General features: G+C 34.2%; 2 protein-coding genes and 1 long non-coding RNA gene across 3 annotated transcripts; 1 reads left to right on the forward strand and 2 right to left on the reverse strand.

Annotated features, from left to right (window-relative positions):
* Positions 1 to 711: 711 nt before the first annotated feature.
* Positions 712 to 12,260, reverse strand: LOC105322241 (carbonic anhydrase). The gene is made up of 8 exons (XM_034462485.2): positions 12,077 to 12,260; positions 5,596 to 5,656; positions 5,288 to 5,473; positions 5,016 to 5,161; positions 4,516 to 4,608; positions 2,152 to 2,218; positions 1,901 to 2,058; positions 712 to 1,555 (listed from the first exon to the last, which is right to left on the reverse strand). The coding sequence occupies exons 1-8, from the start codon at positions 12,077 to 12,079 to the stop codon at positions 1,352 to 1,354; spliced, it is 918 nt and encodes a 305-aa protein (XP_034318376.2). The 5' UTR covers positions 12,080 to 12,260; the 3' UTR covers positions 712 to 1,351.
* LOC136275690 (uncharacterized) lies at positions 11,858 to 23,642 on the forward strand. Its single transcript, XR_010714203.1, has 3 exons — positions 11,858 to 11,999; positions 19,584 to 19,700; positions 23,435 to 23,642. It is a non-coding gene; the product is annotated as an uncharacterized lncRNA (long non-coding RNA).
* Positions 17,282 to 27,751, reverse strand: LOC136275689 (carbonic anhydrase-like). Its single transcript, XM_066085401.1, has 6 exons — positions 27,361 to 27,751; positions 23,803 to 23,948; positions 23,538 to 23,630; positions 18,616 to 18,682; positions 18,312 to 18,469; positions 17,282 to 18,163 (listed from the first exon to the last, which is right to left on the reverse strand). The coding sequence occupies exons 1-6, from the start codon at positions 27,593 to 27,595 to the stop codon at positions 17,981 to 17,983; spliced, it is 882 nt and encodes a 293-aa protein (XP_065941473.1). The 5' UTR covers positions 27,596 to 27,751; the 3' UTR covers positions 17,282 to 17,980.
* Between the last annotated feature and the right edge of the window lie 124 nt (positions 27,752 to 27,875).

Raw genomic sequence — 27,875 nt, forward strand, 5'->3', positions numbered from 1 at the left:
TCCATTTGGTTACCTTGATTGGATTTTTTAGCCAACTTTATCAAGTAATATCAAAATAACGTTAGAAGTCAGCGACTGGCAGTCTGGTTGTTAACATATTTAATTATTCAGTCAGTTTTAGTAAACCCTATCTAGTTTTACGCATTAAAAATGGGTCAGAGGTTATATTAAATAAAAAAAAATTAATGCATTTTTTGTTTAGTCGAATAGTAGTACATGTAGTTCATTTGATTTGTTTCTTTCAAGTATGTATGATAAAGAATAATAATCCTCTAATTATTGTTGCGCAGCATGTTGCATACGGCAACGATGGCCGGTTTTTTATTCCAGAGAAGCAATCCCTAAATCAGAAGGGGACTTTTTTTCCTTTCGGAAAGCTTATGTATTGAAAAAAAATATTTTGCCTATATGCACAGGATTAACTACATTGGTAATAGAGAATTGGTAATTGATAATAATTTATTTATATAAGCTCTTATTCATTAGCATGAACAATGTTGTCTTAAAATCAATATATTAATATGCTTTTTTAAATTGAAAATAGAAAGCTGATTAGATTCCGATTTAGCATTGCTGCTCTGCTGAGCTACAATGTATTATCCAGCGCATGAATTCTTTTTTTAGTTTACCGGTGTTTCATTTCGTGAAACTATAAGACTCAAATATCAATAATTCTTATTCAATTTATTCAAAATAGATTTAATATCCAATTCACAAACTTAAATTACAAGAAAATAAAAAAGAATTAAAACATAACGAAAACAAATATATAATACTATTATAATACGATACCGTTAAGTGAAAGAGACAGAAACTTTTACAATAGCTACATATAATAATAACAATTAGATAAATTTGGTATTGTTTTCAGTTTTTTGATAACTTACAAATCCAAAAGTTATACAATTAACTTCGTTTTATTCTTCTTCTCAAAGCAGAATACAACGGGGCCGGTTTTATACCGAGCAATTATCTTGCTGAAGTTTCACTGGAAGTAATACATGTAGTTACAAAGACAAGATCACGGATCAAAGTACTGCTACATCCAACTAAGACATACGAATATCTTTAGACCTACGTCACTCCTTGCACATAGTTTGTTATAAATTAGCGAAAGTTTGCGATAGAAAAACACTGCAAACCAGAGACAGATTAAGATGTGTAAACATAGAAAGTATTCAGAATGTAGGCAAGTAAGTAGTCCAATCCGGGTATTGGATAAAGACGTCAGTCATTAAGTCGACACACTAATCAGATACTCCAGAAAAAAATCAATGCATTCTGGGAAAATCATCATACGTGCTAGCTACTCATCGTAACGGGTACTATATGCTCTAGGTTTACTTCGTTTTTATGCATACATCTTGGAAAAGAACATGCAAGTCAGGAGAATACAAGACAAACGGAGATCTACATTTACATAGAAGCCTGCCGCCCCGCTAGCAGAGTAGCTGTACTTGTGGACGGTTCTTCCATGGAGATCTTGAACGGGGCGAAAGTTGTTCACAAGATGGGTAGTTCCGTTGTCCGAATACAAGGAACGGAATTCCTCCATCTACAAAAATACAATCGAAAATGGTTTTATTCAACATTGTTGAAAATCAAGTAAATAGCAAAAAATTAAATGCATTTTAGTAATAATCATTCTCTTTTATGAAGACAGTCCAGATGACCATCTCGGGCTGCTTTTTGGGGTATTTAATTATCCTTGCTTAGACATATAAGCATTCTCATGATATACTATTCCTGATTTCATTCAAAAGAAATGAATTTTTATTGAATATATATATTCAATATAAACAGAATATGCCAATTTATTTCAAGGTTTAAAATTTACTTATTGTGAACAATGCTCGTAGTTTCCAAAACGAGAACTCAGAGAAGTACCATATTGCTGTACCTGTAATTCTGAGACGCCCATGGTGTGGTCGAAAACGGTCCATGTAACACTTTCAAAACACTCAGGTGTGGTCAAACTTCCCTGATATCGGAAGTATGACGTCATCTTAGAGGAATCTATTACGTCATTTAGTTTGAAAGTCACTAGATGATGATCGTCTAAAGAAATGAAAACGCCAATGTTCATTGCCATAGACAAATTTGTAAACGCATTATAGTTATTAAAAAGTCTTTGAAACTTTAAAGTCATACCAAGGTTATGTACATCGGAAATATGGGCCATGACTGAGTCTAGATGAGAATTGTTAGCAGCTTGTATCTGTGAAAAAAAAAGGAGATTCACATTATAAAAACAATGCCGACGACCATCCTGCCCTCAAATTAAAAACTCAGAACCAGGCAGTATGTATTGTTTAAAAACAAATTGCTTTACAGCAATGCGTTTGTTCTTACACATCAAAATGAGAAAAAATAATAGGCAGTTCCCATTACATGTATTTGTTAAATATTTAGGGTTATCAAGTTCATCTTCAGGTTTTCTAGTTATTCGTGTACTCAAATAACAACTTTACTTCGAATAATTTGGGTAACTACATGCATGCATGTTAATTATTTTAATTACAAACATATCTTACTATAAGTAATTGTTGATTGGAGTTTAAAGGGGCATGGTCACAATTTTGGTCAAATTCTATTTTCTAATTTTAATATTACAGTGCTTTAGGAATGCATTTCTTATGGTCAAATGAAATTTTAGAGTCAGTCGTAGAGTTATAAGCAAGATACAGGGCTCACAATTCTTTGTCATGTAAGCAAGGCTCGTGCCCTGTGTTTGTTTACATAAAAAAGCAAAAATGCGAAGATGCGAAGGCGAGAGTGCGAAGTTGCGATGGCGAAGGTGCGATAGTAGTATCGCTTCTTCGCCTTCGCAACTTCGCACTTTCGCCTTCGCATCTTCGCGCTTCGCCGTCGCATCTTCGCACTTTCTCTCTTTCGCCGTCGCACCTTCGCACTTTCGCTTTCGCATCTTCGCACTCTCGCACCTCGACCTAAAGGCGAAAGTGCGAAGGTCGAAGTGGCCCCATCGGAACACCATAGTTTTACGTTCATAGGTTGAGTTTGGAGTGTGAAAGGTCAAAGGTGTTTGGGTCATGTGAGAGTTGTTTGATTGCATGGTGGTTGATATTTTAGAAATACCCGGTAGTAGTGAATGAGTATGGAGGGTAATCGTGTTCAAAAATCCAGACATGTAAACTTGTTAACCCGAATACGTAATCGTGTTGGTGTTTGAGTCTGAGTATGAATATGTGTAATTCTGATCGTGTAACCAATAAAACTCAGGGAGAAACACATGTAAGATTTGACTCAGTTCCTTCGCATGATGCACAATTTTCAGCTTTATTGCTTTCATTAGTTAATTAAACCTTCAACTTTGCAAACTTTCAATCCGTAGTTTCTGCATTTGTATCTTCAGACTCGGCACATCTGACATAATACAAATTGACAAATGTAAAGTCTACAAGTGTGTCGAATTTTGACATGACCTTATATGGCAACTGCCTTGCTGCGGGGAAACGGCATGCCGTAATCGCCGGAATGGATGAAAAATAAGCATAATATTCAGCTTAACTGTTGCATTAAGTTTTTAATGAACGACACTTTTTTTTATCGAAAATAACCGTATTATCTTTAGAAAAATTGTTGAGGTATGATTGAAACTGGACCGAACAGGAAGAGGGTCATGCATATAAAAATCGTCGCCGATGTGACGAATGCTCTAATTTCTGTAATATAATTCTCATGGCATTATACGATAAGGGTTAAAAAGAAATGCCTAATATATTATTTCTCTAAATTTTTTTGACACGTAATTTAAAATGGAATATATTAATAAGTTAATGCGTACTCTTTTCTAGAAATGAGACGGATCAAGAAATTTCCTAAGGGATTATATATATTTTGAGCGGCATGAGATTCGGAGACCGCCGTGAGGTGCCATGTATAGCTCCATTGCTTCTGAATTCTAAGAATTTTCCGAGAGAATTTTTAACCGGGTTTTTCGATTATTGAAATAGTGAAATTGGCGTGCGGGCGAGTGGCTGCCAAAAAAAGTACCCGTATTGTACCGATTACTCCTCGTACAGTTTTCGAGATAGGAAATTGTTCTTTTGCATATCAATTAAAAATATATCAGAGGTATGCAAATTGCTATGATTTTTATTTCTGATAATTAATACAAAAAAATATAAGCTGTTGAACTTAGTCTTTTTTTGGCAAAAACATTGCATATGGAGTACCCCATTTCTTTGGATATGTAGTATTTATCAATTAAGGATTGACAAATGGATTATGATTACTTTTCACACAAAAGAAAACCCGGTTTGCTGTCACATTGACAGCTTTTCTCTTGTTATTTTTCTGAATTTTCAGTTTCAGTTTTATATTACAAATCAAGTTTCAGTCGTTAGAAATATGTGGTAAAAAATTAGTTAACAGCATGCAAACCTATGTTTACTGATCTAAGCATGTCAAAAACGATTATGATTGAAAACAACCGAACGATGGTACGCATGCGCAATATTAAGTTTTAAGAGGTCCATGTATGTGACAGCATACCTCAAAGAGAAAACCGAACACAGCCAGTCCGTCCGTGTGGTTTTTGGCGTCGTCAAAGCTAGAGTAAGAACTGTTGTGTGCAACGACATGAAGCTAAAAAGGGAAGAACAAAATATACAAACAAAATGTTGTCTATATTAATTAGTCAAAATAAGACTTTTATAAATATAATTATGATACCTGTGTTTGTCATTTACAAGGGTTGCATTAAATTGACTAAATACATGTCCATGGATCAAGCTTAACGTTGTGATGAAATACAAGAATTGTGATTATTGTCTTTGAGTCTTCATCTTAAAAATGGCAAACATATTTCCAATGTTAATTTAGGGGTCGTAATTTATAATACATGTATATGGTCCTTACAATAATAAGAAATATTTAAATGCCATCGTAAAAAAAGTTTTTTCGCAATACGAAACATTTGATAATTTGATGTTAATATCCCTTAAAATACAGAGTTTGGTTGGAGTGAGCTGTGTCATAATCATATTTCTTACCTCCAATGGGTAGTGCTGGCTGTCTATCGTGTGTTCTGATCCTACACTGGAGTTTTCGCCCCAGTGGAAATGGAACTGGTCAATGTTATAGGTCACCTGGAGACCCCCTGCACTAATCGTCACGCTGTGACCAACATCAATCTTTACTATATATAATGATAAAGCAAAAAAAGGTAGATAGGTCATATGGATTTCATTCAATTACATACGATATTTAGAATGAGATTTTGAGTGAGTAGCAAAATATGTGATTTTCAGAGAATTAGTCTTACAGGAATGTCCTGTGTTGGTCATGTTTTCTGTAATGGAGTCTGTGTGGTGCGTAAATTGAAAGGCCTCGTGGGTTGTCTCTGAGGAGATGCTAGACAGTAGGTCTATGGGGGATTGCTGCTGCCCAGCACACACGGGGAACGAGGCGGGCCATACAGTGGTGTCTGCGTAGCTGTAGCCAACCGAAGCTAAATCAACAAAAAACAACACGGTCCTTAAACTGTTAAAGAGTTTGAATATGACATAGGGAGTAAAAAAATTGTCCACAAGTATCAACAAATTCACAGATACATGTTTAGGTTTGACGAACCTTCAGAAAGCTTCGATATCGCTACGAGAATCAGAATTACTAGAGGAGAGTGAACAGTGGCCTGTAATGTAAAAAAAAATGAAAGTTATTCCTTTGAAAAGAAATTTCTGAGCTTGAAATAAAGAATGTTTTATTCAAAATTCATTTATGAACAATGTTTTTATGAAAGACGAATAGGGCCACATTAAAGTATTTTTATCTTGTAATAACTAGAAAAGATCTCGTTATTACGAGTTAATTATCTCGTTATTACGAGAAAAGATCTTGTAATAACGAGATAAGATATCGTTATTACGTCAAAAATATCGTTATATTAAGAAACTATTTCGTTATTACGAGTTAATTATCTTGTTACATGTATTAAGAGAAAAGATCTAGTAATTACGAGAAAAGATCTCGTTATTACGAGATAAGATCTACATAAAATGGTGCGTTTCTGGAAATTCCATCTTATATGAATAAATGAAAAGAACTTCATGTAATTTTACTTTTTAACGTATATTACAATACCACTCCGAAGAAGTACCAGTCATACAAAATTCTGTTATCTACAGATGACTATACAGACAAGTTTTAATCATGGATTTACTTTGGATAGTATTTTTTATATACTAATAGTTACACAACCTACACTAAAACAATTGTTTTTGCATATTAACATTTTCGAGTCTGAAAACAAATTATCCTTCGTGTTAATAAATCGGTTAATTAATTTTATTTAACTCCCTTTCAGGTACTACTCGTATCTATTTAATATTTAAGTAACTCCTTCTTTGTGATTTCTTTTATACTGTTTCGTTGCCATAAAAAAAGTTTAAATGGTTTTCAACCCAAAGGTTCAGCCATTTATTTTCAATTTTGAATTAAAGTTGAAAGCATTCAGAAATACACTGTATATATTTCTATTAGTAATTTTAAATTTAATCTTTCAATAGCACTTCAAATGTAGAATCATCATTAGTTGTGTTCAGATAGGACTCTTTATCTATACATTCATGCATGTATAATTTGGAACCTAATTAAAAATCCTTAAAAAGTTCAATCGTGTTGTATTACAAATTTAATTTAACTAATATCATATATCAATTGAAGTATATACTAAAATAATCAAAAACTGTTTAAATCTGGGTTGTATCATATTTTAGTTTTGCATTCGTTTATTTCCGCATATTTAGTCTTTTTTTTTAACAAACAATGTACCACGCCCCTGTTTCTTACGCTTACGGAGCTTAGCATTTAGCTACTACAGTATGTGTACAGCTTTATATAATATTGTGATTCATAGCTGGGTTAAGTTGTTGCTCAAACTTCAGGCGACAACATAGGTCGACTTTCCTTGCTAACAATCAAGAAATCGCCAAAATATGGACGCAAAACCTTAACAAATAGTTCCACTCAACATAATTAATATCAGTAAAATAGATTGCGAAAAAAAATTATGCATTTATATAACTGTGACAAATTTATAAAGCAAAATGATATTGTGACTTGATAAAAGTCAACAAAGCTTGAAAAGAGCGGTTAAATCAACCAAAATAAATCGACTTATATTTATATCTTTGAACAAGTCGACATGATTTTGGCACTATAGATACATTTTATAGAACGATGACATTGAGAGGTTTAACAACTTCAAGAGGCGATAATACGCTTCCATAATTTAGATAATGTTCTGGTAATAGAGAAAATTTTCTAGTAAAAGACCTTTTCTCATAATAACGAGATGATTAACTCGTCATAACGAGATATTTTCTCGTAATTACTAAATCTTTTCTAGTAATAACGTTATCAGTCTCGTAATAACAAGATAATCAACTCGTAATTAAAACCTGAAGACAGTTTTTTTTATGTAACAGTATTCGTTTTTCGTAGTTTTCTGTGGCGATTTTACATAAAAATTGACTTCTATTGTTATCAAAAATCAACTATAACAACACAGCCTGCAATGATAACGTTTCATCGGTTGCATTACTTCAGAAACTCTCCTCGATTCCTTGATAGTCTACACAAACCCTATAGTTTGACTTTTATTTAAAAATCTAATCTCAGTTAATGATTTATTTGTCTGGTTTATGTAATTTATACTCCTTAGAAATGTGGTCGTAAAATATTCATCCCTTTAAAAATGGTTTTAATTCATTGGTTAAAAGACCATTACATAGGATTAAACTGTTGTGAAGTCTACAGTTGTCATACTATAAATGTTCAACATAAGAAATGTTGAACTGTGCCGTTTGAATAATTTTAGATTTGTGATATCCTGAAACTGCCTTTATTAATATGATAAGTAACAAACTTTCTTATTCTGATAGTTTAAACATACTAGTAAATGTTTAGCCCAAGTTCTTATGTATTTTTCTGCTTGAATTATAAATATTGTATGGGTGTTATTAATATTTTTTAATTTTCACCTTACAGGTATTTCTGGACGCATATCTTTCATTATACACATCATATACAATTCAATTTTTACATTCCACATATTTTTTGCTTGTAAAGTGTGTTGAAAAATACGGCAGTTATAACACTATAATTTAATTCTGGTTGTAACGCCTTATTTGATTGGCGAACAAATTCATATATTACATGTATAATATCGTATTATATTTACATTCTACTGTGTTTTTCCATTAAATTTCATGATGTTTAAATGCCTCTAAATGCAACACCTATTCACTGCGTATGAATTTACAAGTAATTTACATAAGTAGTTCTCAAACAGTGATTTCTATGTTATCGGTTAAAAATTGTACTTCTTAAATGTTGTCAAAACACCATGTTTTATAATTATACAACAAAAAAGTTGACTTTATTGTTAAAAGCAACATTTCAACAATTATTTTTCATGGATTATATTTTCTCGCATTATCACCGGTGTGAGATCGGTTTGTCCGGTGTGAGACAGCAGTGTGAGATTTTTCTGTCTTACACTGTGTATTACTACGCCGTTTTAAAACGTAAACAAACGTTGTCTGCATTGGGGTAATGCGAAATAGTGCATTGAGATTATCCATTAAGTAACTGTGTTGCTTAATTAATTACAATTGTTCATATTTTAATTGAAAAAACTGTAGTATGCTTTCATTTAACTTGCACTATTTGAAGCACGCGGAGAGATAAACCGAAAGTAATCTTTTGAACGTCATAACAGAAAGTTGTAAAACATCATTTTTTAAGCTAATACACTGTATAATGCGAGAAAAATAATTATTCATTATATACTCGTGTGGGATAGTGAAATTCCACCTCGGGGCCAAGATTCACGATCTAGGACTCGGCAAAGCCTCGTCCTAGACTGTGAATCTTGTCCCCTCGGTGGAATTTCACTATCCCACACTCGTAATAATGAATGATTCTATTATTCATGCTCGTCGATCTCATCTCAACAGTCTCTGTGATAACCAGTTTAAACTGGTTTTACAAATCAGCTGTTCTTGCTGTTACTAATTTACCCCCTCCGTGATATGCACTTTATATCGATTTATTTAACGAGGCCGGGTCTAATTTTTTCTGCCCTAGATTTTTGAATGAAATTTTTTACAAAAATTTCTACTAATATAATTATTATTTTAAAATAAAAAAAAATAGACATTTACCACACCGTTTGTTTAAGGGGTCATCTCAAAGATTGTTAATTTTTAACATAGGACCCTATGGGATTTTGCTTGAAATGTACCAATTTTGCACATTTTTTAAACTTCTGCCCTAGGGATTTCTTTTTCTGTTCTACATATTAAAGTTATTGCTAAAAGGCATCAAATGGTCAAATAAAAAAAACCTTTTACCTCCTGGTTTGTTCCAGGGGTCTTATCAAAGTTATTTTTTGTATGCCAAATTTCCCAGTTTGTTTGATAATGACTATTTTTTATTTGACGAAGACGGAAATGGTGATCTTTATTGTATTATTAAAACATTCAGACATATTTAAGCATTAAATAAATATATAACATCACATATTATGGGTCATTTAAACATAAAATACATGGTTAATGTTTTATAATAATGAACTAAGCTATATTTAGGCGGGTTAAGACAACGTGACAGAGGGATAGGCTTGCTGAACCCTCTTCACGTTTTCGACCCGAGCCCAAATATAGCTTATACGTCGAGGCATTTATGTTTATTCCACAATATAATATCAATTTTACGCATCAAACGAGCTATTTTCCACAAATTTCTCTGAATATCTGCAGTTGAAACTATCACGCCATGTCGTCAACAAAGCAAAAAGATGACGTCACAATACAAATGAAACGCTGCGCGAAAGCGTGCGTACTCGTTCTGTACTCGACCTCGTTAAGTAAGCAATTGATTTCTTCAGTAAGGGAATGTAAATATAAGCATTAAATGATTTATTTTTGACGTCGTCGTGTCAATAACTGCCGTCAGGTGAGCAGACAAATTATCATAACGCGCTAACGCGCTTTATTCAATTTGTCTGCTCACCTGACGGCAGTTATTGACAGGACGACGTCAAAAATAAATCATTCAATGCTATAATATTTACATTTTACTGTGTTTTTCCATTAAATTCCGTGATGTTTAAATGCCTCTAAATGCAACAAGTAGTCAAAGGTCAAATTGACGAGTTTTATTATGACGTCACAAACGTTGAACACTGTAAACTGCAACGTCACAAGCGAAAATCAAAGTTCACGCTTATGGCTGTTGCTGTGGCTCTTCCATTAAGGTAGCTCGCGGGTTTACCTGCTTGTGAGAAAACATACCTTGAACATTTGTCCACGTGATCCATAGGTTTTATAGTTTTATTTCTAAAATTTATTTAAGATTCGTCTGCGCGGTAATAATGTTATCGTGTTTCAAATACAGTGTCATTAATAAAATCAAGCAACGCCATTTCAATGAAATATATAGTAAAATGCACATTTTAACCGAAAAACGCATTACAAAACTATGCTCTAAACTTTTAAACGATTCAGACGAAATTAATCATACTCAACACAAAACCAGAGGAGATAATTATGAATCAATTCATAAAAAAATATCAGTATGTGTTCTCGGCCAATTTTTGGCAAAAAAACTTTAAAGATTTAAAAGATTTCTCAAAACCTTATATTTTCATTACGACGTTAGCCTGACGTCATCATTTCCTTACTTCTTAGAACACTAAAATTGAAATGCATTTATTGACAAGACTAGCTGTTTAACACATTTTAGAACATGTAAATGCTTATTAGACATTATTGTGAATGTTATCAAATACAATTAATGTAAGGCTGTAAAGATACAGAAAATTACTATTTTTGTTTTTATGAAACTCTGAGTCAATCAATGCAAAAATAAAATGCCAGGCAACTACTGACATTATAAGTAAGTAATCGAATTAAAACAGTTATCTCAAGCAAAAAGAAATTTAAGAATTTAATCGGTAGTACCGATTACGGAAGTTATAATTGTAAAAAAAAAAGCGAAGTTAATGAATACATTCTATTCTAAAACATGATTTTAAATGGAAGAGTTCTTACGCACACTCATTCTTTATCTTTATAGAACAAAATATGACAATTTGTGTGACATCTTTAAATTTTCAGCACTTGATATTATAAATCTTTGTATAAACAGTCATAAACCGCATATAAGCTTTTTAGAATATTTTCTTTTATACTTTTAAATATCTCATTTGTCGTTTTAAAATAAAATTATGAGTTTACGGTCAACTCTTTACGTCGATTCCTATTGTGACGTCAGCAAACCCGCGAGCTACGTTAATATTAACTAACCCTTAGGATAAGATAGGAATTTTAAGGTATGAATCACATTTGCAGACAAGGCAAGAAGTTAAAAAAAATGTAAATATAAGCATTAAATCATGATTTTTTTAAGTATACACTCTCATAACTGCAGCGGTGTGTGCATACAAATTTTCATAACGCGCTAACGCGCGTTACTCAATTTGTATGCACACACCGCTGCAGTTATGAGAGTGTATACTTCAAAAAATCATGATTCAATGCTATAATAACATAACTTGCTTACGTCACAGTACGACGCGCGTTCAAAAACGTATTAATCCGCCTGCCGTTACGTTTAAATTTTGTACATATTAACGTCATTTTACTAAAAACTGGGCCTTATTCTAGGAATAAATTTAATTTCTACCTATGTTATACGAGTATAACATAACTTGGGACAGTTTAGGCTTTTTTATAAACCGCTTCATCCCTTAAGTAACACACACAAGGTACTCAAAGGTTAAAACGACGAGTTTTATTATGACGTCAAAAACGTTGAACGCAGTAAACTGCAACGTCTCAAGCAAAATTCAAAGTTCATGCTTGATGCTGTTCCAGTGGCTCTTCTATTAATGTGAACTTACCCTTAGGAAAAAATAGGAATTTTAAGGAATAAACCACATTTGCAGACAAGGCAAGAAGTTAAAAAATGTAAATATAAGCATTAAATAATTACTCACTCTCTCTCTCTCTCTCTCTCTCTCTCTCATATTTATATATAGACTTACCATTTTTGAAGTTGTAACCAAAACCAAGAACTGCGAGACTGTAAGAATTTCAATGCAATAGTTATAGAAGGTATTTTTCAAATGCTGGTAAAGTCCTCCCTGTGTTAAGATACGGGTATAGAGTTTTTATATCGTTCTAAGATTGAATTTGATTGGTCCGCATCGATAGGGTATCATCTCTCCCCCAGAGACTTGTTCCCGCCAAACTGAAGGGCATGTGTATCCTTGGTACGTTATATGTCATATTGGAGGTCACCAACCAGACAATTTATGCAATAGTCATTGTGCAACCATAGTTTCTTCATCTTATAACAACAACGTGACTATGAATTTTATTACATATTTAACAACCAGAATAACCCAAGAGAAAGAAGTGCATTACAAGTATAGTATATCACTAATATTTATTATCATCCTTTTTGCAAATGTCTTAGGTTTTCCTAGTAATTATCCCCCTCTTATTCCAGTAATATAGTGGTGTTTTTTTTTTCAAATTAGTTTTTTCGAATGGAATGACAAATTAAATGCTTATTCGTCTTATTTCCAATTTCATTAGCTTAAAGATTTTTCTCTTCAAATGTCAGGATTTGTCCTTAAAGTCTATGAGAAAACGTGTTAAAATTTACAGAAAGCCAGCACTACACTGCATTAGCTATCGTTATACGACCAAGTTATATTAGAACAGTACGTGGTATTGTATTACAGCATAAAAATCACATTACAATGACTTTAACCCCTCCAATCTTCAGTAACATTCCGCATAACGTTATTCAAACTGGAATCTTGACCTTGTTTTAAATATTCGTGTCCTAACAAATCAATGGACAACAAACCTAGGTAACTAAAGGTGTATTATGGTGTGATGTTTTCCTTATTTCAGATGTGGTTCATTTTCCTAGTAATTACCACAACTCTATTCTAGTGACATTGTGTTTTCTTTTAAATAATTTTTCAATTGTTTATTTTTCAAACGATCGTATAATCTTTTCATTAGAATTCGATACATAATATATTCAGTTTGAAAAGAAAGCCTAATTCTTTTGCATGTGACGTCAAAACCGATGGCCGTCAAATATAGGTATTGACACATACTTTACATCCAGTCTTCATATTCATTTATTTAAAATTGACTGAAAACTTTACAATTTTTCTTCTTCAAATGTCATGGGTTTTTTTCTTTTCTTTTTTATAGGTAAACGTGTTAAAATTTGCATAAAGAAATCCAACACTTATTTGGTGTAGAGATCCTCCTTAAACAGTACGAAATATATATTGTATTACAGCATCAAAATCACATTATTAGGGCTTTAACCCCTCCAATCTCCAGTAACATTCCGCTTAAACTTATTTAAAATGGAATCTTGAGCTTTTTTAAATATTTATATCCTGACAAAACAGTAGACAATAAACCCGTGTAATTAACGACTTTTATGGTACGGTCCTGTAGATCAAGTAATTCATTCCTAAAGAACCATTGTATGGATCGTGGGGTGTCCACGTATGTGCATCCAGTAAAGCAATCTGTTATAAAATGAATAATAAAAAAAGGCACGGTCATAGGTAGAGGTTAAAAGATACGAGTCTCTTTTTTTTCCAAGGTTAAAAAATCATTGAGAGGAATTAATTAAAAGAGTTGGTTTTTCCCTGTGTGTTACTTGTTTGGACAACTATATACATTGGAGGATGTTTATTTATAGTAATGCACAACACAAACTCTTTTACTTTAACTCTGGCATAGTTGGTAGGACACGGTGCTTATAAGGCATTCGAAAATTCCATTGATTTTTGGTTTGATGGGGTTTTCTTTAAAAATATACTGTTATCATTTCCATCGGGTTATTGAATAACTTTTATTGGTTTTCTTTATTTTTATGTTGTTTGTTAAAGTATATTTTGCGATATTGACTTCCGAAAAAAACCCAAAGGTGAATGATAATTAAAAATGCAAATTCTTCTTTAATTTCGTTTGCCTTTTGTTTGTTCAGAAAAATTAACTTTATTACTGTTAATGTACATCAGTACGTTAGATAAACAGCTATACACACACACACACACACACACACACACACACACACACACACACACGTATATATGGACCAACTTCATGGAATATACATGAATTATTCAATTTTCGACTAGCCTTAACCAGTTAATCAATGTTTTAATTGACCAAACTCTGATATAAATTAATTATATGTTTCAATTTTGATAATCCATTGTGTCAGGAATATTTGCTAAAGACACAGGACATGTTTTTACATGGATTCAAAGAATTAAACAGTAAGTAGGTGGTTTATGTAGCACTGATAAACGACGCAAATACAATAGAATACAAATCTTTAGTAAAACAGTCAACGGTTTTATTGCAGAATGACACAGAAATCTATTTTTACCAACACACATACTAGATACCAATAAACTATAAAGATATAAAATTTAAATGTAATGCATATAAGTTTAAAAAACTTAGTTCCCCTTCTTTTAAATCAAATTCACGATTTATGTCAGATGAGCATTGACCAGATTTGAGCATGGTTGATTCTGACTGAGTATATACAATTTTCTTTCTTCCACAATAATCGAAAAAACGTTACAAAATAAATTATATAAGATGCAATAAATCGGTTCACTAATATCATACCCAATTACACAAGATGTAAAAAAAAATTCTAAAAAATAAATACAAAACAACAGCAACAAAGACAGAAAAACAATCTATCATTAGCACAGTGCAACAATGAAATTAAAACAAGAAGCCCATGGGCCACATCGCTCACCTGAGGAACAATGGGTTTGATAAAATCAGCTTAATGAAGTCATAATACAAACAATCTGGACAACGTACAATAATACATGTAGATCCTGTAAAAATAAAATCCATATTCCCCCCTGGATATTCTTATGTTTATAATCATTAGTCCCTTTTCTAACAGGATGATTTTATAGTCATATTACATGTTGAGTATTGCAGTCCTCAAAAAGATCCTTTACAATTGTTTATATATGGGATATTAAGCTACATCAAACTCTGAACCTTCTTGTGAGGCCGAAGAATTGTCCTGGAGCCAAAGTCTTAACAATTATAAAGAATCATCTGGCTGATTAGTTTCTGAGAAGAAGATTTTAAAAGATTTACTCTATATATTCCTTTGTAAAACTTTAACACCCCCCCCCCCCCCAATGTGGCCTCACCCTACCCCAAGGGATCATGTTTTCACAACTTTGAATCTACACTACCTGAGGATACTTCAACACAAGTTTCAGCTTTCCTGGCTGTTTAGTTTCTGAGAAGAAGATTTTTAAAGATTTACTTTATATATTCCTATGTACAACTTCGACCCCCCCCCCCCCCATTGTGGCCCCACCCTACCCCTGGGAGTCATGATTTTCACAACTTTGAATCTACACTGCCTGAGGATGCTTCCACACGAGTTTCAGCTTTCCTGGCTGATTAGTTTCTGAGAAGAAGAATTTTAAAGATTTACTCTATATATTCCTATGTAAAACTTCGACCCTCCATTGTGCCCCACCCTACCCCCAGGGATCATGATTTTCACAACTTTGAATCTGCACTACCTGAGGATGCTTCCACATAAGTTTCAGCTTTCCTGGCTGATTAGTTTCTGAGGAAAGAATTTTAAAGATTTACTCTATATATTCCTATGTAAAACTTCGACCCTCCATTGTGCCCCACCCTACCCCCAGGGATCATGATTTTCACAACTTTGAATCTGCACTACCTGAGGATGCTTCCACATAAGTTTCAGCTTTCCTGGCTGATTAGTTTCTGAGAAGAAGATTTTTAAAGATTTACTCTATATATTCCTATGTAAAACTTCGACCACCCCATTGTGGCCCCACCCTACCCCTGGGGGTCATGATTTTTACAACTTTGAATCTACACTACCTAAGGATGCTTCCACACAAGTTTCAGCTTTCCTGGCTGATTAGTTTCTGAGAAGAAGATTTTTAAAGATTTACTCTATATTTCTATGTAAAACTTTAACACCCCCCAATGTGGCCTCACCCTACCCCCAGGGATCATGATTTTCACAACTTTGAATCTACACTGCCTGAGGATGCTTCCACACGAGTTTCAGCCTTCCTGGCTGATTAGTTTCTGAGGAAAGAATTTTAAAGATTTACTCTATATATTCCTATGTAAAACTTCGACCCTCCATTGTGCCCCACCCTACCCCCAGGGATCATGATTTTCACAACTTTGAATCTGCACTACCTGAGGATGCTTCCACATAAGTTTCAGCTTTCCTGGCTGATTAGTTTCTGAGAAGAAGATTTTTAAAGATTTACTCTATATATTCCTATGTAAAACTTCGACCACCCCATTGTGGCCCCACCCTACCCCCGGGGGTCATGATTTTCACAACTTTGAATCTACACTACCTGAGGATACTTCCACACAAGTTTCAGCTTTCCTGGCTGATTAGTTTTTGAGAAGAGGATTTTCAAAGATTTACTCTATATATTCCTTTGTAAAACTTTAACCCCCCCCCCAATGTGGCCCCACCCTACCCCTGGGGGTCATGATTTTCACAACTTTGAATCTACACTACCTGAGGATGCTTCCACACAAGTTTCAGCTTTCCTGGCTGTTTAGTTTCTGAGAAGAAGATTTTTAAAGATTTACTCTATATATTCCTATGTACAACTTCGACCCCCCATTGTGCCTCACCCTACCCCCAGGGATCATGAATTTCACAACTTTGAATCTACACTGCCTGAGGATGCTTCCACACGAGTTTCAGCCTTCCTGGCTGATTAGTTTCTGAGAAGAAGATTTTCAAAGATTTACTCTATATATTCCTATGTAAAACTTCGACCCCCCCATTGTGGCCCCACCCTACCCCTGGGGGTCATGATTTTCACAACTTTGAATCTACACTACCTGAAGATGCTTTCACACAAGTTTCAGCTTTCCTGGCTGATTAGTTTCTGAGAAGAAGATTTTTAAAGATTTACTCTATATATTCCTATGTAAAACTTCGACCCCCCATTGTGCCCCGCCCTACCCCTGGGGGTCATGAGTTTCACAACTTTGAATCTACACTACCTAAGGATGCTTCCACACGAGTTTCAGCTTTCCTGGCTGATTAGTTTTTGAGAAGAGGATTTTCAAAGATTTACTCTATATATTCCTTTGTAAAACTTTAACACCCCCCCCCCCCAATATGGCCTCACCCTACCCCTGGGGGTCATGATTTTCACAACTTTGAATCTACACTACATGAGGATGCTTCCACACAAGTTTCAGCTTTCCTGGCTGATTAGTTTCTGAGAAGAAGATTTTTAAAGATTTACTCTATATATTCCTATGTACAACTTCGACCCCCCATTGTGCCTCACCCTACCCCCAGGGATCATGAATTTCACAACTTTGAATCTACACTGCCTGAGGATGCTTCCACACGAGTTTCAGCTTTCCTGGCTGATTAGTTTCTGAGGAAAGAATTTTAAAGATTTACTCTATATATTCCTATGTAAAACTTCGACCCTCCATTGTGCCCCACCCTACCCCCAGGGATCATGATTTTCACAACTTTGAATCTGCACTACCTGAGGATGCTTCCACACAAGTTTCAGCTTTCCTGGCTTTCTGGTTCTTGAGAAGAAGATTTTTGAAAATTTCTCGAAATTTTTCATTAATTTCTAATTATCTCCACTTGAAAACGAGTGTGGCCCTTAATTTTCACAACTTTAAATCCCCTTTGCCTAAGGATGATTTGTGCCAAGTTTGGTTGAAATTGGCCCAGTAGTTCTTGAGAAGATGTTGAAAATGTGAAAAGTTTACGGACAGACGGACAGACGGACGACAGACAAAATGTGATCAGAATAGCTCACTTGAGCTTTCAGCTCAGGTGAGCTAAAAACATGACGATACATGGATTAGACAATGATAAACAGAGCTGCCAGAGAGAAGATTGCCAGGGAAATTCCAAGAGGGAGGCGCGGTGCGTTGCTGGTGTATAAGTGGACGGTCCTCCCGTTGAGAGCCAGTGGGGGTCGGTAGTTGTTGACCATTTGTTTGGTGGTGGTAGTATCCTCGTACAGCGTACGGAAAGTTGCAAGCTATACCAATAAAAAAAATGTCAAAAGGTACTTTTTTTGCTGGATACATTACATTAAAAGAATACCGTATTCCCAATAATTCGTCAATAATTCGTTCCAATTTAAACTCACATTACATGTCACTTATAAAGCATTACTAATGACAGACCTGGCTTTCAGACATGCTCAAAGGGTCAGCAAACACTGTCCACGTGACGCTTTCGTCACAGGTGGGCGTGGTTAAGCTGCCTTGGTAACGGTAAAACTTCCCCATGTTGACAGTCATGAAATCCTTCAACTTGAACCCGGTGATTGAATGGGTAGCGTCTGAAATAATAGTACTCATTTTGAAATATGTGATTTTAATAATAATAATAATAAAATAATAATAATGAACATGATGGTGATGATAATAAATCAAAGTACATAAGCATTGTTTTTTTGCTTTATATTTTCTCAGAATTGGTTCCCACCTTTGTTTACGACATTCGAAAGAGCGCTAACAATTGGAGCGAAGTTGGCGTTGTCCGAACTGCCGACCTGCAAAACAATATCCACTAATTAAACTTGTAAAGACCTTGGCATGAATTATTTAATTTCAATGTCAGAGCAAAAAAACAAATGGCCGTTCTGAATTAGGAAGGATTTATATGTTATTACCGTGAAAAGAAAAGAAAATCAATATAGACAGATTTTTATTCAGCAAGTATTTTAGAAAGCGCAAGTTCAATTAAATATTAAAGATAAGTATACTTTAAGGCAAACAACTTCTAACACGCCATTTTCATAATTTCCGATTGACAGTTCAGTGTTCACTCATTTTCTCTTGATCAACAATAATGGAGAGGAAGTTTAAGTAGAGCTCGTGACAGCAACGTCAAAGTACTCGCCCTGGGTGAAAATATGACTTAAATGACAGGGTGGCTTATTACATGAGCTATGCAATGACAACACCGGAAGTCATGGCTTTTAGGCATTAACTTGCACTTTATTACTTTCACTTTTATCGTATTCACGCGTCTTTTAAGATAAGGCATAATAAGGTATACTATATGATCAAAATAGATTAATAGTTTATTTCATAATCTGACCTGAACAATATTTGCCTTACCGAGGAAGTTTTAGATTAAACTAGACCTACTTCTATAGTGTCGAGCTATAAAATAATGTTCATAGTAAATGTACAATTACATGACGTTTACAGGATGAATTACTGGTGGGAGTTTTATTCCTAATCTATCTTTATTTTATTAGATCGACTTTAACAGAAAAAATGTAATTAATTCAGGGACACAGCGGGTGGTTTTTAAAAGGTTCAACAAACTTCTTATTGAAAAATTCTGAAAAAGACAAAAGTATATTTATTAAACGATATGGGTATCAAAAGGTCATGGCATTTGCAGAAGTTTTTTCTATTGTGATTTTATTACTTTTATTTCAGAGGCCGATTAAAAATAATGGATTCGGGGACACACTGGGGTGGCTAATAAAATAAGGTTCAGCAAGATACACTTTGGAAACTCCTGAACATTTAGTAAACGATATAGGTCATCAAAAGGTAATGACATTTACATTCCCTTATTAAGGTAGTCCATCCATAACTAAGGTGAATTTAACAATTTTTATAGATTTTAACTATTTTGAATATCTATTCTAAAATAATTATAAGACCGACATAAACCAAACTCGGGAATATGTATGCAGTCGATTAAATGAACTTTTTGCACTTGGAACTTTTTTAAAGAGTTGTCTGCCCCTTGCAAAAATTTAAAAAAATTCAATTATCAAAAATATTTATGGTAAATAATTAAACTTTTCAGCATTGTCAAAGAAAAGAAAAGCTTTTGCAACTTTTTACCAAGAGATTTGTGAGAAAATTATTTATACTATAAAGATATATTTAAAAATGCATTTTTCCTATAGACTTCAATGTTAAATTCAAGATGGAATAAAGTTGTTAAAATTCGAAATTTTTAAACATTTTGAAGATGAATCTTTATTATTACATAAATCCCTTTAAACCACACTAAGATTTTAATAATCGAACTTGCAATCTATTAGATATGAAATACAATAGTTATGGATGGACTACCTTAATTAAAGATTTTTTGTTGATAAAATGTATTAAACTGAAGTTGATAGTTTGGCTAATCAATGTACAGTAAAATACATGCAGTAGTTTGTATTTCACTTAAGAAAACATTTATGGGCGGCGGAAAGGGTAAAAAAAACCCGAACAACTTAATTTTAAAGAGGTTCCCTCCTCTCTTTTTAGGTAACTATTTTATGCCTCCTCTTATCTAAACATTTTCCATCATACATTGATTCTATTTGTATATTTATAATTAACAATGCCAAATAAACCATATTGAATAAAATTGTTAAAAAAAAATATGTATTTACAGAGTTTAGTAAGGTACAATATTTCAGATCTTGTACATAACCAAAAATAAGTAGAACAGAACCTTAATACCTTGACCAACAACGAACTGCATGGTCAGACATTACCGACTACATTAGCAAGGTGTCTGAAATCTTGCATAAATGTGCAAACGAATGTATTCCATCATCATCTATTAATCTTTTCACCCGACCTGGTGGTCCAAAACCGTAAAGGAATTACACAAAAGCGAACGCTCCAAACGACGCTCATGGATGATGGAAGGCAGACCACGTGGGATGATGTTCGCATCGTATCGTGAATACGAAAGAGCGAAGAGAAATTTCCGGTTGGCCCTTGACGAACAACACATGTGCGACGTCTATAGAGACATCGACGAAGCTGCGGAAATGGATATAAGACTCTTCTGAAAGTTAACAAAACGCAGGAAACGTAGAGCTTCTCGAATATACCCTGAGATCCGGGATGAAAAAGGAACAACCCACACGAATCCAGAGGGAGTAACAGAAACGTTCGCCCAATGTTATGAGAAAATATACACCCCTCTACAAGATGACAACTTTCACCACGACTTCAAATCTGAAACAGAGCTCGAAATTCGTCGTTAAACCGAAATATGTGAGAGTGATATCCAAGGCTTACTTGGAGGAAGTATCACAACAAAGGAACTCAACACTATAACCAACACTCTAAAGCGTTGCAAATCTCTCGGCCATGACTCTGTTACAAACGAGCATATTATACACGGAGGGAAGTCACTAGTAACCTGCTTCGTGAAAATGTACAATTCAATAGTGTCCTATGGTAAAATTCCTCTTCAATGGAAACAAGGATTGATAGTTCCACTATACAAAGGTGGATCAAAACCTAAAAACAAATGTGACAGTTATAGACCAGTTGCCTTACTGCCTAGTCTATTTAAAATTTTTGAAAAAATTATCATATCCCGCATATCTGAATTTCTTATATCAAATCATCACTTCCCCAGTGCGCAACAGCAAGGATTTCAAAAATCTTAAAGCTGCCGTACTGCCTTATTTAACTTGCAAGAAACAATTTACCGCAATATGGAGCAAGACAGCAATGTATATGTTAGTTTTTAAGATTGCGGCAAAGCTTTTGATACAGTCTGGAGGCAAGGCCTCGTGTTTAAATTATATAATATTGGTGCTACTGGCAAAACATGGATGTTTATTAACAATTGTCACGAAAACACTGCAAGTTCTATTGTTGTTAACTAAGTTCAGTCCGAATGGTTTCCTGTTAATCAAGGCGTCCGACAAGGAGGTGTATTATCCTCATTTTTGTATCTTGTATTTATAGATGATTTTTTTAATGAACTAGAAGTTTGTAGTAAAAATACTGGCCGTGTTGAATGTTCAAAGTAGCTGTCCGCCTTAGCATACGACATACCATGTATAAGTCTATCTTCAATAGGCCTTCAGTCACTTTTAATTAAACAATGCATATATATATATTCAAACAAATGGCGTTTTAGATTTAACGCAGCTAAATCAAGTGTGTTAATATTCTGTCCAAAAAATGTAAACTTAATAGAGGCATACAAATGTTCATAGATCAATGTTTGATTCCTGTTCAAGAGAATTACAATCATTTAGGTGTTATTATTGATCACAAATGTAGACGATCTACAGGGATTACAGAAGCATGCAACTAGGGCCGTAAATCGTACCATGCACTTTCCAATCTTGGTTCACAGTTTCTCAATCCAAAGACATTATTGCACTTATACAAAACTGTTGTGCTACATTCCGCTTTATTTGGATGTGAACTCAGGAACTGCTTATCCTCTTCTGATCTCCAGAATCTCAATTCCCCCTGTATCCTCTTTATTGTTTGCACTACACCATTTTTGTGAACTTTTGGCAATTTATTTTTCATGATCCTCTTAGGAGGGAAATAAAGAATGAATGAAAGAATCACATTATTTTTAACTATCCAATAAAACCGCATTCAAAACTAGTAGATATTTTAAAACTATTTCAGTTATACTGTATATCGAGTGATTAAATGCCGACTAACTGCTTTACTACTCTAGCAACGCTAGTTTGTGTGTAAACAAAATGATTGAGGACACGTAGCATCGGGGTGGGGGTACCCCTTCAATATTTTTACCACAAAAATATTTTTCTTCAATTTACATAATTATATTAAGCCGAATAATCAAGGTGTTACCCCCCCCCCCCCCCACACACACACACACTTGTTTGGGAGCATGTAAAATATGAAATTCTTTTTGCTTGTTAAGGTTTTTAGGATGAGTCTGCCCCCATCCTCAACTCCCACTTTTAAAAACGATGAACTATGTGTTTATATTGTGCAATTATTTATGTAAACTATGATACAAGCAAAAATGATGCAACTGTTTTTGAGTAAGTATTTTTATTGCATAAAAACAATTCTCAAAACTATTTCGATTCTTGTTACGATATCTCCAAGGTACGCTTTCTATCGGAGAAAACGCATCTTAATTTGTTGGTACGCTTTCCAGGAGGTACAATTTCTCCTGATACCTCTTTGCACGCCATCAATTCAATGCATGACTGTTGGTTTTCATCGGTGTCGGTGAATTTTGCAAAAAAGACTAAGGTTACTTTTGTTCAAAGCTGGTCTGTTTCGTATTTTAGCATGTTTTTTTTAAATTAGTTGTTCGTTTTGCAGTAACGTCCTTTTTACCCTTTCCGCTGCCTACAAACATTACTTTCAGTGAGAATAACATACTAAACTAACTATTTTTTTAAAAATTAGTTGTTCGGTTTGCAGTAACGTCCTTTGTACCCTTTCCGCTGCCTACAAACATTACTTTCACTGAGAATAACATACTAAACTAACTAGTTGTGCATTTTCTGTCGTCCGCACTTATGGTGTAGTTATTTAGAATTACGCAAGATCTTATGGACATGAATTTGCACCACGTGGATAGGAACCGGATGTACACGCTGCACGGGGAAGAGGAAGTGCGAGCCGACCTACCTGGAAGAAGAAACCAAGAACTGCCAGACCATCAGAGTTCGGCAAAGCTGTAGCCAGGTCCGCGTACTTTGTATTGTACGTCACAATGTGGAGCTAAAGAAATATACCGATACTATTATTGTTTTCTGTTGATTACCATCTAAATCTGTACTTTTCATATAATATAAAATCTTTAATAAAAAAATTGTAACAAAATGATTTTTCAATATAGAATTCGATAATGGATTGAACAATGCGCTTTGTGTGACCCGGGCCCGTCACTCGCCTCCATGGGGTACTGATTGCCGTTGAGGGTGTGTTCTGAACCCTTGGTGGAGTCGCTGCCCCAGTGGAAGTGTAACTGGGCGGCCTGAAATGTCCCGGTTAGTCCTCCACCCGTCACATTGATCGTCTGGGTGATCGGGACCACAACTAAAACAGCAACAAAACATGAAGGATGTAGCAATCAGTTGGCTGATTGGGACCTCAGCTAAAACAGCAATGAAACATGAAATATGTAGAAATCGGTTTCCTGATCGGGACCTTAACTAAAAACAGCAACAAAACATGGAAGATGTAGCAATCGGTTGGCTGATGGGGACCACAACTAAACAGCAACAAAACATGAAGGATGAAGCAATCGATTGGCTGATGGGGACAACAACCAAAACAGCAACAAAACATGGAGGATGTAGCAATCGGTTGGCTGATCGAGACCATAACTAAAACAGCAACAAAGCATGAAGGATGTAGCAATCGGTTGGCTGATGGGGACCACAACTAAACAGCAACAAAACATGAAGGATGTAGCAATCGGTTGGCTGATCGGGACCACAACTAAACAGCAACAAAACATGAAGGATGTAGCAATCGGTTGGCTGATCGGGACCACAACTAAACAGCAACAAAACATGAAGGATGTAGCAATCGGTTGTCGAGCAATGATAGCCCTAGCTTTCATTGCCCTGACACAGTGTTTCCGTTTGATGCATTATGACCATTAATTTTATAAACCTTTCAAAATCTAGCAGGCAATCCAATTATAAAAGAGGGACCACTTATTTCTTATTTCCGAAACACTACTATGTGTAAATCCTACGTTATTTCAATAATATTTTGTAACTTAATAAAATTTCTGCACAAGAAAAATTAATTTTCAATTGAATTAACCACCACACCTAACCCCTAGAAATTAAAGTGAGAACATAAGGACGGAAAAGTCAATAAATCTAGAAACAAGTCTTAATTCATATACATGACCAAAGGATCTTGACCTTTCACATTTGGCATCACAACCAATTGTTTGTGTCAAGTTTATTGCAAAAGTCGGAAGAAGATAGAATGTTTTTCCTTAAAACCTTTTACTGAATATACTGTATGTGCATCTACCTTGAGCTTTAACTGTTGTCCTTAAATTAATGGATGTTATTTTAACTATTTGGAGTAATTATAATATTTAGACTTTTGAGATTTTTAGAAAATCATTTTGACTTTTGACTTTAGAAATCAAAATCAGTTGAGGACTTTTTGGGACCAAAATATTGAAGAATAAATTTTATTGTTTTTATTATTATCATCATAAATAAAGGCTTTTAAAAGATTATCACACGGAGAGTACACACAGAATGTTGTAGTTGACCTTGGCCTTTGTCTGTCTGACATTAAAACCATAAACCATTTATGTCTTTTTAAAAGTTACTTGTAAACTCGTCAAAAAGCTTTTTTACGGTTCGGAAACGAACGTATTCCACATAAACACAAACAAACAGAAAAAAAGCAGACGGATTGTCCAGCAGATGAAGGGGGGGGGGGGGGTACTTCTCCGTTAGGTCAATAATATTCCCTCTCTCTCTGTCTCTCTCTGTCTCTCTCTCTCACACGTCCTACTTATGTTTTTTTTCTAAATGAAAAAAATTAATCGATACCTTATTGATTTGCCCTTGTGATACGTCACTTTGTCTGAACCTTTTAAACTTGAGAAGTTTTAAAGATAAATTAAATTTTTAATCCTCTGAAAAGTGAATTAAAAAGCTTTACCTTCTTGTACGAGAACAACCTAGATTTTGCAGATGACTTCACAATATTAACTATTGAAAATCCCTTCGTTTTCTTATTGTAACTGTGTTTTACATACATACTATTATGCATGATGAGATCTGTTGCACAGTATAATTCACAACTGCATGTAAAAGACTTCTTAAAGTCATTTACCTGTACAAATGAATCATATGACCATAAAAAACTATTTCATATAGAATATACTTCTAATATATGTATTTTTAAGTATACTTGTATACTAGTTTATGTCAATATAATTCATAACTACAATTCGGGACCAGTGAATTGCTAGTTTTACTATCATTGCCGTAAAGACGAAACGACACTGACAGTTGTGACGACTCTGCAAGATTTTTGAAATAAAGGACTATTAAAAAAAATCAAAATTGTTCAATACAACCATGAAACTGGTTTCGAACCTATGACGTTTTAACCAATTGCACTATGTTGTCAGACAACGAAAAATAAAAAGTTACACATGTAGTTAAACTTTTTGATTGTTTTGAGGTAATTTTACAAGCCTTCTTGAATTGAAAGAAAATGTGAATTACAGACTACTTATTAACGATGTTAAACCATAGTTTAAAGAAATTCCCACATAATTAATTTCAATATTGAATATATGTTACCTTTACAAAAACTATGATGGTAAAGGGAATTAATCTGGTTACTATGAATAAGAGGGGGCTACTGATGATCTCAAAAACATATTGATTTGACCCTTCGTCCTCAAAAGTGTGTAAAGAAGAAAGCTTTAATTACCGATTTCACAGTTTTTCGCCGTTTGGCTGCAAAATGACAACATATTTAAATTTCATAGACGTCTATACTTCCATTGACATTCTTTAAGGTCAGACGACACGTTCCTCGAGCATCTTTTTTGTATCTCCTCGTTACAAAGAGTTCCAGTAAAATTATTATTATTTAAAATCGTCCTTAATTTGATTGAAATTTTATTAATATATCAATATAGATATATGCCTAGATGGCCAAGTGGTTAAAGCGGTGGCCAATCCCTCCTAGGAGCGCAGGATTCATTGGTCGTGAGTTCAAGCCCCGGCCCCGCCTCCAATATAGTGAATTTTCCTGTGCTGTATGTTTTTCATATCAGCAATTCAAGTGTATTTTCAAAAAGATTATATAGGAGATTGCATATTCTAGTATTTTGCTGGTAACGTATCCTAATTTTTTGCAAGAAAGCTTGTCAAAGTAGTAGTAAATCAATTACAAATTCCTGAAAAAAGTTATATAAAATTGAGGAACGTGTCGTCTGACCTTAAAATTGAAATGCCATAGTGAGTACATTTTACTTTTTTAAAAGTAATTAAGATTTTTCTAAAAAAAAAAATTCCCCCACAAATTATGAGGTGTTTTTAAATAAAATATTCTTCTCTTATTGTTCAACCATGGGTTTGTAACTGACTTTTTATAGGATATATATTCTATTAAACAATATGGAGGCTATTAGAATTCTAAAAAAGAATGACTTGAATACCTGGAGACTCGTTTTTTTTCCTAAACATAATGCACAATAAAATCTTATAGAACAATTAATAGGATTTCAATTGCATATATTGTTTATAATTTATTTTCCTTCTACGGAGCGCAGATAATAAAATTTTTCCGCAGTAAATTAAACAAAAATTGTACGTTTGTAACGTCAACCGTGAAACGTTTTTGACGCGTCAAATTCTTGACAAACCGGATCCTCTTTATGACATTTCCGTTTCGATTTCTATTTCAGCATTTTCAAAAATCGTAAAAAAATAAAATAAATCCTATTTACCTGTATGTCCGTTATTTGTCATGGTTTCCGTTAACGTAACGTCATCCCCTGTGATGGAAAAGGCTTGATAGGTCGCTGACGTCATGGTTGACTCCGCCAGAGCGATGGGGGACTGACTTGTCCCCCCGCACTTACTGTCAACAGACGTCCAGCTAGATGTATCTGTGTAATCCCAACTAGCACCTAAACAAAATACCGATATAAGACAAGGGAAGATGAAATATACCCGACCCATGTTAACCGTTGACGCGGTAGTGTAAAATAGATACCGAGAGGGAAAATTGACTGCTTTTTATAGAGCTTTGATATCCGATGTTTTACGTTGCGCTTCACGAGTGATATAACATATGGATTAAAGCTTTTTCTTATTCAAGTATATAGTCCCCACGTACTTGTCAATTAGTTTAAACAATATTTATTTACAAGTATGCATTGATGCATTAACAAAATAGTCAAAAGGTTAAACTATAGAGTTTAAAATTTCTCTTGCATGATTATAATAATGATTGTATATA

This window comes from Magallana gigas, chromosome 5, assembly GCF_963853765.1.
Source record: "Magallana gigas chromosome 5, xbMagGiga1.1, whole genome shotgun sequence".
NCBI lineage: Eukaryota > Metazoa > Mollusca > Bivalvia > Ostreida > Ostreidae > Magallana > Magallana gigas.

Bases quoted from the DNA above. Each gene is read 5' to 3' on its own strand.
- LOC105322241 (XM_034462485.2), bottom strand. The intron at 2,219-4,515 runs GTATGCTGTCAC...TTTTTTTCACAG, and splicing joins TGTTCGGTTTTCTCTTTGAG to ATACAAGCTGCTAACAATTC. The intron at 2,059-2,151 runs GTATGACTTTAA...TCATTTCTTTAG, and splicing joins TTCCGATGTACATAACCTTG to ACGATCATCATCTAGTGACT.
- LOC136275689 (XM_066085401.1), bottom strand. From the start codon at position 27,595: ATGGGTCGGGTATATTTCATCTTCCCTTGTCTTATATCGGTATTTTGT. The intron at 23,949-27,360 runs GTAAATAGGATT...TTGCTGTTTTAG, and splicing joins GACAAATAACGGACATACAG to TTGTGGTCCCGATCACCCAG. The intron at 18,164-18,311 runs GTCTGTCATTAG...TTATTGGTATAG, and splicing joins TGAGCATGTCTGAAAGCCAG to CTTGCAACTTTCCGTACGCT.